At 51.0% G+C, this 10,052-nt stretch overlaps 1 protein-coding gene and 1 pseudogene across 1 annotated transcript; both read left to right on the top strand.

Moving 5' to 3' along the window:
• Positions 1 to 515: 515 nt before the first annotated feature.
• Positions 516 to 4,179, top strand: LOC141993331 (receptor-transporting protein 3-like). Its single transcript, XM_074962868.1, has 2 exons — positions 516 to 771; positions 3,450 to 4,179. The coding sequence occupies exons 1-2, from the start codon at positions 626 to 628 to the stop codon at positions 4,003 to 4,005; spliced, it is 702 nt and encodes a 233-aa protein (XP_074818969.1). The 5' UTR covers positions 516 to 625; the 3' UTR covers positions 4,006 to 4,179.
• Positions 4,180 to 6,268: 2,089 nt separating this feature from the next.
• LOC141993330 (receptor-transporting protein 3-like) lies at positions 6,269 to 9,268 on the top strand (annotated as a pseudogene).
• The last annotated feature ends 784 nt before the right edge of the window (positions 9,269 to 10,052 follow it).

The following is a 10,052-nucleotide window of genomic DNA, read 5'->3' as shown; positions in this document are numbered from 1 at the left end:
GTTGTCTATTTAGCCTGCAAACGCTTTGGAGCAGAGAACTGTCCTTGCTGTATATTTGGGAGGCAGCCAGCTCCTTTCTGTGTATGTGTGGGGGGGGGGGGGCTAGAAACATCCTGATACTAGTTTAATCATTATCATTTGAACTCCCCAAATGACAACACTCCCTAGGACACTTCCTAAGCACACCCAGACTGGCCGGAGTGCTGGGTTGGCATGGGAGATGCACAGAGACACTGACAGACAGAGCCACCAGCGTGCACCGCCACTAATTCACCCCCCTACAGGTGCAAAAACAGCAGGCTCCTTTGGGAGAGCTGCTCTGTATTGTGTTGTGGCCAAATTCTGCCCTGGCTGGCACCGCACGGAGCGCCAGCAGTGTGAGCAAAGTCATTCTGGGTGTGACTCAGCACAGGGACTTTGTCTGGAAGCAAAGGTCCACCTCTGCAAACACACAACTTGGTTCTGTGCCATGGGGAAAGGAGAAACAACCCACAAAGGTCTCTTCCCCCACCACAGCCGTGGAAGTCACAAGCCAGGAGACTCAAATTTCAGTCCGGATCCCTTCAGCAGATCACGGTTACAGTCCAGAAACAAAACCAGCTCCAAAGGCAGATGAGTTGGGATCATGGAGATATGGCAGCAAATATTTTCTCAGAAGATTGGGCAGATGAAACCAGGAGACACATGGACTCTGAAGGCGGATTATAACCTTCAGTCCAACAACCTGGATCCTGGATGGAAGCAATTCCTGCAACAACATGCGTTTGCCAGGTGAGGGGTAGGTAGCAGGAGAACACGGTTAGCAAAGGGCTTTGTGAGCAGCTGCATCTTCCATCTATAGCACTACCATAGGCTGTTAAGAGCTGGTTGAATAGTAAAGGAAGAATTAATTCACAAAGACTTGGGCTGGTGGCAAATCTTCCCCCTAAATGATTATTCAAAGGGAAACGGCTTTTTGGACCAAATGGAAATTTTAATGAAAAACAGCTGGTTTTTCAAAAAACTTTGGGGGTTTTCCCCCAAAGCCCCAAACGGAAAAAGTTTTGGTTTTTCGACATTCCCTCAAAACTTTTCATGGGGAGGGAGTACAGGAGGAATCACTTATCAGCTCTAACAAAGAGATGTTTACTGACAAATTTTGTGGATTTTTTGCACTATTTTTGGTGACATTTTTGAACTTTCCGGCAAGCTCTATTCGCTGATATTCTTGTGAATACAGGCTCCAAGTTCCGTTTCCTGTGATAAATGAGATCATATTATTCTATATTTGTCCATGTCTGCACAACTAGTGGGCATTTGTCAAAATGTTTGCGAAACCCAGGAGTTGCACGAAATGTAGCAGCAGCGAATTGATTCATTGCCTGAAAATTCACACCTGAACTCCATCGTTTGTTATCTTCTGCTTTAGAAAGCTCGTCATCCAATCAGGGAGGAGAAGCAATACCATGTGGCTCAGGTGACCAGTTAAAGAGCCAGCTTGGCAACAACGGAAGAAGGTGAAGGCTATTAGCCCAAAGCATTTGGTGAATCCTTACAAATAGCAAGCCCATGAACAAATGCAGGATCAGTTTATGAATGATTCACTAACCAGAAAATAGGGGTCAATCATTGCAAATAATCTTAAGGAATAATTTGACCAGTTCTAACAATGTCTAGTTACCTGAATATTTGCAGTGTGCCCATCATTGCAGTATCTGGGTGCTGGATTTTTATCATAATAATCTAGTGCTCTGGAGCATGCTAGACCCGTCACAGACCACAGAAAGCCATGGGCGGGGAGGGAGAAGCGGCTGGAAAGTACCAGCAGGGAGGGAGAAGGTGACAGAGGGGAGGGCTAAGAAGGGGCAGAGGAAGAGGGGGTGGGGAGAGACCAAGAGGTTGGCCTGGAAGGAGGGAGATGAGAAGGCCAAGGGGTAGAATGGGGGTGGGTGAGTGAGGCCAGGCAATGCAGGGGTGGCAGCAGAGGGCTGGGTCATGCACATGGACGGGGCTGGAGGAAGCAGTGAATTACACCCACCTCGACTCTTCTAGACATTATCAGTGTCATCTCAAAATCTGACCCAGTGCCGCCGCCCACTCATTCTGCTGATTTTCATCCCCTGTGTTTATTTCCCCACCCCCAGGGCTTCAGGCCTGAAGCTTTATTGCTGCTGAATTATGCTGAGCTTGCTCTCCTCGTAGGTGCCTATGGAGCCACCAAGCCCAGCCTGGGTCGGCTTTGCTGCTGGCGCTTTACTTCTCTGGGGTCACCTCTTTGTTCCTTGCCTGCATTTCCAGGCAGCGGGGCCCATCCTGGCTTGAGAAGGAGAGGAAGATTCTAAGGGTCAGCCTGGATCCATATAACAATGGAAAGATCAGCTGGAGCCAGGGGCTGGTTGCTGTGGGCAGGCAGCCGCCAAGGAGTGGCTTGCAGAAGGGATTCTGGGAGCAAATATGCATGCAGGAGCAGCTAAATCTATACCTCGTTCTACTGAACACTTGGATGATAGTTATATGTTACTTATGTAGCACTATGGGGCTGTACAATACAACGAAAGTGAGATTCCTGCCCCAAAGAGCTTACAATCTCAATTAAGGAGGAGAAGGAGGAGCCGGGAAAGGGAGAGAGGAGGGAGAGGACAGTATGAGCGTGTGGTCACTTGGGACGCTAACGCATGCGATGTATAGTTATTTGTATGGTGATAGGACCCAAAGGCCTCTGTCAGCTTGCACTCCCTTGGGCTAGGCACTCTCAGCCATATAGCAACGAATCTCTGCCCTAGAATGCTTAAACTCTCAATAGACGGGGTTAAAGGGGATTTTTATGACCACGACCATTATTATTTTTAAACCTCTGAGGGGCTACAGCTCCGAAGCCTTCTTGAAGCAGTAGGTTTGGAGGAGGGGTGTGAAGGTGGCCAAGGGGAGCTGTGGTCTAAGACGCAGTGAGGGCATGACATGCAGGGGGGCTGGTAACGGACTGCTCTTTATTTCCTGGCCCTAGTCACCACACATGGGTCACTGTTACAAAAAGCTGTGTGTTGCATCAGTATCCGATAGCTGCTGCTCCAGATCAGGAAGGAATTCTAGGCATCGGGGAAGCGTGAGAGATGGCCCGGAGGCCACCAGAGCCCATAGCTATTTGAATGTCAAACATCTGTAGCCAAAACCAGGTCTCAATATCCATCATACAGAGGAGCAGAAGCATCCTGTTTAGAGTGGACTCATGCTGGAAACCATTTGCAAGGCATAACGACGACAGCTGTATTGAACCTACTAACTAATAAACAGTGCTATACAATCCTCAGTGCTAGTAGATAGCGCTCCTACACCGCTCGATCGACCCCTCCTGTGTACAGTGCTCCAGAATCCATCCTGCGGGACAGAGGCTGAGTTCTCAGATTAGCAGCTGCAGCCAGTTCAGGGCTTTGAATCTGGGTTAAGTTTTGTCTCCTGCTTTCTCCTGTTAGGTTTCAGTGCTCACAGTGCTGGCACATGTGGCACTCAGCTCAGGTGAACATTCTCTTCCACATGCACCTGGACCGGAAGCAGAGACGGGGCCAGGTGAAGATGAAAATCTTCAGACAGGAGTGCAAGAAGTGTCTCGTGCCGAAACTGGAACTGCCTGAATTCAGCCAGGAGAACATCAAGAGAGTCCTGGAGAACTTGATGCTGAAGATTTGCGGGAAATGCTACAGAGAGGCCATCAGTCCCAACAACCTGTCCAAGAACATCGTGGAAGCTCAGATAATGGGGCCACATGACAGCTCCCACTGTGAAGCCTGCCAGCTGGGCATCTGTTACGTGAAATATGAAGCCCAAGCACCAGCCAACACCTTCTTTAGGGCTGTTTCTCTTTTTCCACGCAGCTTTCCTGCCCATGAGGAATGGAGCGAAGCAGAGATGGGGAGCAGCCGCAACGTGGGGAGCAGCTGTGACTGGCGGCGCTGCTGTTGCTACATTTGTTGTTTGGTCATTTTTTTGGCTGTGCTCATTTTTGTTCTGCTTTATCTCAAAACCAAGTAGTGGAAATTCGACACTCATACTTGTCCCTAATATAACTGAACTGTAATAACCTGAGTAATAATTGGGCTTGGAAAGATTACATTTTTTTCTGTAAATGTCAGTGAATGTCAATTTCCACCACACACACATAAACCAATACAAAAATATTTCCATCAGTAATCGAAATTTACCGATCGGCAAAGTAAGACAAATGTTGCTTGGGGCCTTGTTAGCATTTGATTTCAGGATATTTACTTGGTATATTTTGACAGGCGATGTTGACAGTTTGTGCTTTAACGGTTAAAAAGCATTAATTTTTTGAATTGCAGCATTGTCTATAATGAAGTAATTATTGTCTGACCCCCCCCCCCGACTGCCTCATAATTTCCCACAACTATGAAAATTTAAATCAATAAACGTTTGGGGGGGGAAAATGCCTAAGCCATTATGTTTTGCAGCTGTGAAAATTTACAGAGATAAAAATAAAATAAAAAAAAATGCTTAAAAATAACCGTGGCTATTTCCTGCCAAAATTATATAAATAATCAAATTCTGCCAAGCCTAGTAATAATAGATAATGTACCTGTCTATGTAGGGCGGAATGCGTGCACTGGGCTGAGAGCTAGAAAAAATATTTTTATTGGCCAGCTGAGCAGATTTCCTCTAGGAGCCATTGAGGGATGGTAGCTAAGGACCCCTAAGTGGCCTTTTTACGTGGTCATTTTTCAGAGTAGAACTGCCCTTTAATTGTCGCATATGTAATCTTTCCCAGGATCCAGCCCTGGAGAAGCCGAGCAATAGAACAGAAAGAGGTACGTCAGGCAAAAGACCTTTGAATTAGCTCACCTGATCCTCAGGAGTTCAAAGGAGCGTTTAGGGCTTCATTGATTCTTGAGCTGGCGGAACCCCTGCCCCTAGATAGGATCTTGGGCATGATTTTCTAAGCTGCCTGAGGTTAAATATCTATGTGGCTGCAATCGAGTCGCGAGGAGTCTAGGTACCCTCCGTGGTGCCTGTAACTTCAGTGACTGTCGACACAACGTTTCCCACCCGCACTTGGGAGCTGTTTCACAACTTCAGGCCTTTTGTCTGTCAGGCTGCTTGGCCTGGCCTTGAGCCCTTTCAATTCAACGAGGGTTTGATGCGTTCCCATGAAACGTCCTGGAAACCTCCCCGTCCCACAGGCCAGCTGGAAAGTCTGCTGCAACCCCCTGGCAAGTTCTCCTCCGCACCCTTTTCTTTAAAGGGCGGTGTTACAAGTGTAACCCCCAAGGAGATGACCTAGATTCCTGGGGCTCGGCCTGCTGGCAGCTCACGGGGAGGCGCACTGTCCCTGGTAGGGAGGGGGAGCCAAGGCAGACTCAGAGTCTGCCTGGCACCAATAGGGAGTGAGAAGCCCTTCCCAGGGAGCTCAGGAAAGGGGAGAAGCCATTTTTGAGGCAGTCTGGAGCCAGCCAGGGCAAGGGCAGGACTGGCTGTGTGGGGAGCTGGTGAGTCCCAGGCCTGCATGCAGGGTTCCCCCTGAGAACTGGCCTCTAGGGACCTGACAGCAGATCCCTCCGCTGGGCTTTTCCCTCTCCACTGATGACTCCCAGTTTGTAGAGTTTCGCTCAGTGCCGGGTTTACAATGGCTGCAGTGGCTCCATGGAGCCGGGCCCATGCTCAGAAGGGGCCCCGGCCTGCTCCTCTTGCACTGCGCCCCAAGACCCCACATGCATAGCATGTGTCTGTCCCATCACACTCCACCAAACGTTGATCCAGAGACCATCTGCCCTGGCTGCAAGTCCCTCCCCTTTCTCCCTGAAGCAGCACCCCCTGGTGGCAGCAAAGTGGCAGCACCACCCTATGGAAAGGGAGGTAGATGCCTGCCGGAGGGAGTCAGTGCGGCAAAGTCAGCTGGGATACAGCGGGATGCAGAGCCCTGTCCACATGGGGAGCCCTGTCCCAATCTGTGGAGCCCTGTCCACGTGGGGTGGCTGTGTGTGCACGAGGGGGCGAGAAAGCTGCGGACTTCCAGCAGGGATGTGTGGTCCCCTGGCTGAATCTGGAGTTGATCCCTGTGGGCAGGGCAGTCCTGCAGACCGGCAGCACGTCAGCTCCCCTTTCAGTTTCGTTTCTCACAAGCCCTGAGCTTGGTTCCACACCCAGGGTCCTGAGTCTGTAGCAAGGAGGCAAAGGAGCCCGCCTGTGCGAGGCTGTTCCTCAGAGCAGGAGGGGAAGGTTGCAGACCCGGGAGCCCCCCCATCCGCCCTTAAATAAGTCACATTCCTGGTTCAGACAGTAAATGCTGCTGCTCAAGAGAGGCTGTAAAGGGGAAGGTGAGAAGATGAAGGCCTGGCAGCAGATGTTTGATCAGAAGATGGCATGGGAGAAGCCAGACGACACCTGGTCTCTCACCGTGGAGGATAACCTCCGTCCTCGAAACCCAGAACGCGGATGGCGCCTATACCAGCAGAGAAAAGCATTTGCCAGGTGAGGGGGAGCAGACAAACTGGGCCGTGAATGAGGCGCAAAGGCATGGGTGACGCGTGAACCCCGCCTTTGGGGAGGCTAGCCCCCCGTTCCTGTCCCTTTCACCTCCCTTGCCTGCCAGAGCCCTGAGCCCCCTCCCCGCCCACTGTGGCAGGAGGAGCCCCGGCCAAACCATCCTGAGCCCTGGCCGCCGGCCCGAGCTGAGCCCCCGCCGGCTTTGGGGCAGATGGGGAGTGAGGACGGGGCCTTAGGGTGGAGCGTGGGTGACGCCACAGCCTGGGTTAGGGTCGCCTCCCCCGGCCTATCATACCAGCCGCCCATGCTCTAAGGTGAATTTCTCCCAGCATTAGTTTTAGTGGGGAGAGAAGCAGGGAGGGCAGGTGAGAGATTTGGGGCTAGCTGCGATTGAACGATCGATTGGGCTAGTCCTTGTGTTCGCTGCACACACGTGTAAAAGGGATTTAGCTGTACGGCACCTAGCCATTAGTGTTGATGAGTCACCGTGAGGGCACTAAATATTTGCCTCCTGTTAATTAGCATTTTCCACCACTGTCAAAGTCTGCAGAGCAGGAAATTGTGACTCTCCCCTCTCAGGAGTGGAAATGATGTCGTGGTTAGAGCAAGACGGCGTATTTAAACAAATTCCCTTCTATTTCCATCCATAGTTTAGCAAACAAGCAGAAAGCTGGCGGAAGCAGTGAATTTACTATTGCAGGATATATGCAGCTTTCAATTTCATAACTGACCACACGTCTTCACTCCAGACACCTTCAGCTAAGAGCTATGCTCATCCAATCTGGGAACAGAGACGGATCATGTGATATACGCGGCCAGTCAACACTGATCACATTTCGAATGTCAAATACTCACTAAGGGACAGTAGGCCAAGAATTATTCACAGAGATTATCCCTCTAATAATGTATTATTATCATTACGTATTTGTATTACCAGAGCACCTAGGAGACCCAGTCGGGACCTCACTGTGGTAGGTGCTGTACAAACACAGAACAAAGACAGTCCTTGCCCCAAAGAGTTTACAGTCTAAGACAAGAGACAACAGATGGATACAGACAGCATCAGGAAAAATTTAGCCAGTATTGGTCAGTGTGGTAGGCAGCGGTCAAGACAACTGTGCTCTGCTTGCTGGCTGTGAAGAGAAGGAGAGAGGAAAACTGTGGAATAAATGATTCCAAATGAATTTTTTGCTCATCTCTCGTTATGGGCGAGAGACTGATCCACAGATGCAAACAAATTCTAATTGGAGGCTGCTCCTTAATGAGCCTAGACTTCAGCTGTAAATTGGAAGGTGCCTCAGTTCTAGGCTCAGTCCTGCTCGGAAGGGTTCGTTAGAAACCAGTTGCAAAGCTGCAGGGGGTGTGCTGCATGAAATGTGACCCCCGGGCATGCTGAGCCCATGTGGAGGAAGGGACTGTTCTCCCCAGCGAAACCCGAGGCGGAACGGGGGCTGGGTTTTACTCTGATTGATTAGTAAGTGGAGTCTTTGCCCATCTAGAACTAGGGGTGGAAACTTAATTGCATCGGAGCTTTCCTCTGGGGAAGTTCTTTGAGTTGGCAATGTTTGTAGAAAGGTCTGGATATTATGGGCAAAACTCCCATTGAGTCCAACCGGAGCCGGCTTTGAAACCCAATATGATGAATTTGTAGGGTTTTCGACCGGACAGTCTGGTCAAAAAGGGGACCTGACAGTATCTGGTCAGATCTACTGACCAGACACCCCAAATCCCGTTGCTGCGAGCAGGGGAGGCGGGGAGGCACTGGGTCATCACCCCCTCCAGCCCCTGCTCAGCTGGTGCCACCTCCTCCCTTCATCGGGCAGCTGCAGCTCCCAGCCCCGGCTCCACAAGCGAGTCCCTCCTGATCTGGGAGGCGGGGGAGGGGGGGAAGAGGAGTGGATGGGGGCAGGGCTTTGGGGGGGTATAGGTGGGGCAGGGGTGGGGCCTCAGGGGGAAGAGGCGGGGCAGGGGAGGTTCTGGCACGTCTGCTGGAGTGTTCAGTTATTAACTATTACCAAGCTGGCAACCCTATGAATTTGTCCAACACTTTGCTGCGTGATCCTTCAGGGGGGCAGGTGTATGTGAGTGAATGCTGTTACGACTATGCCATACAGGGACTTGATCCTGCAGAGTGCTGAGCGCTGCTGGGAGGTGCTTGCATGGACAGCAACAGGGTTTGGGGGTGCTCAGCACCTTGCAGGATCAAGCCCAATGTCAGTGGATGAGTCTTTCTCAGCATTAAGTTTGGGGGCTGGCGTGGGCGGCGGGTTAAATGTCCTTTCCTTTCCCCCTGTAGGTTTCAGTGCTCAAGCTGTGCCCGTCACTGGCCATCGGCTCAAGTGCTCATTCTCTTCCACATGCACCTGGACTGGTGCCAGGGCCAGGGCCAGGTAAAGATGAGGGTCTGTGGGCAGAAGTTAAGAAGTGCCATGGAACGAAGTTTGAGACACCCACGTTCAGCCAGGAGAATATTGAGAGGATCCTGGACAACTTGGTGCTGAAGATCCGTGAGAAATGCTCCCAGGGGTTCATCAAAAACCGTGATGTAGCTGGCCCCATAGTCGAAGAAGATGTGGAAGGGCCACATGACACGACCCATTGTGAGGCATGTGCTCTGGGGATCTGTTATCTGTTTACCTACAGATTCGTTATCCCTGCTTCTCTGCCTGCAACTTCTCAGCCTGGCCAGCTGGCTTGGCGGGGAACAGACACAGAGAGCGACTGGAAGCTCTTGTGTTATATGTTACCTGTTCTGGTTGCTTTGCTCATCCTTGCTGTGCTTTTTGGTGGGAAGTAGGAAATTCAGTGCTCAGAATGGTTCCCTAATATTATTCACACGGGTTGCTAATGCACCTTCCCTTTTTCACGGAGAAAAAAAAATCTGGCCCAAGCCGTTTGCCTGGGAAATCACCATATGCTTAATGTGACCATGAAATGCTCTAGAGAGACTGATAATGTCCATTTGTAATGCACCAGGGTAATAAACAGGGACTGTAAAAAAACAGGCCTCCTCAAAAGCAGGAGGGCACATTATGCCCCCTCTTGTTGACACCTGTGCCCCCCTCTGTGGGTCTGATCCAGTGGAATGAATGGAAAGACTCCCACTGACTCCAGTGGGCATTAGATCGGGCCCTCTGCCCCTGTCAGATCCTCTCTATGCCTTGTACCCCCCTGAGAGGGGAAGGGTAGGACCCCAGAGGGGGCTTTGCTGCCCCAGGGGAGGCTGGACTTGAGAGTAGCTGCTCTTGTGTGCAAGATGCATCCTGGATCATCTGCAGAACTGGAGGGCCACTCCCCGATCCCTTCTGGGGTGGCGGGAGGGGTAAACGCCAGGAGCCAGAGGAGCCATGTAGCTCCATTGGCTGCAGTGAAGCTATGCTGATTTCACCAGCTGAGCATCTGGCCCGAGGAGTTAATCTGTCCCCTGATAACTTGTCCCCTTCCATGGGAGTGGGGCTGATGTAGGCCTAGATTTGAGTAGAGTCCCCAGTGGAGGAGCTTGGCACTAAAGCAGGCCAGAAGCATGGACTATGTTCACAGGACAGCGAGTTCAGATCCTTAATTACAGCCCTCTTGGGCAT

Source organism: Natator depressus, chromosome 9 (genome assembly GCF_965152275.1).
Source record: "Natator depressus isolate rNatDep1 chromosome 9, rNatDep2.hap1, whole genome shotgun sequence".
NCBI lineage: Eukaryota > Metazoa > Chordata > Testudines > Cheloniidae > Natator > Natator depressus.
Note: the sequence above shows the minus strand (reverse complement) of the source record. Positions and strands in the feature narration are given on the sequence as shown.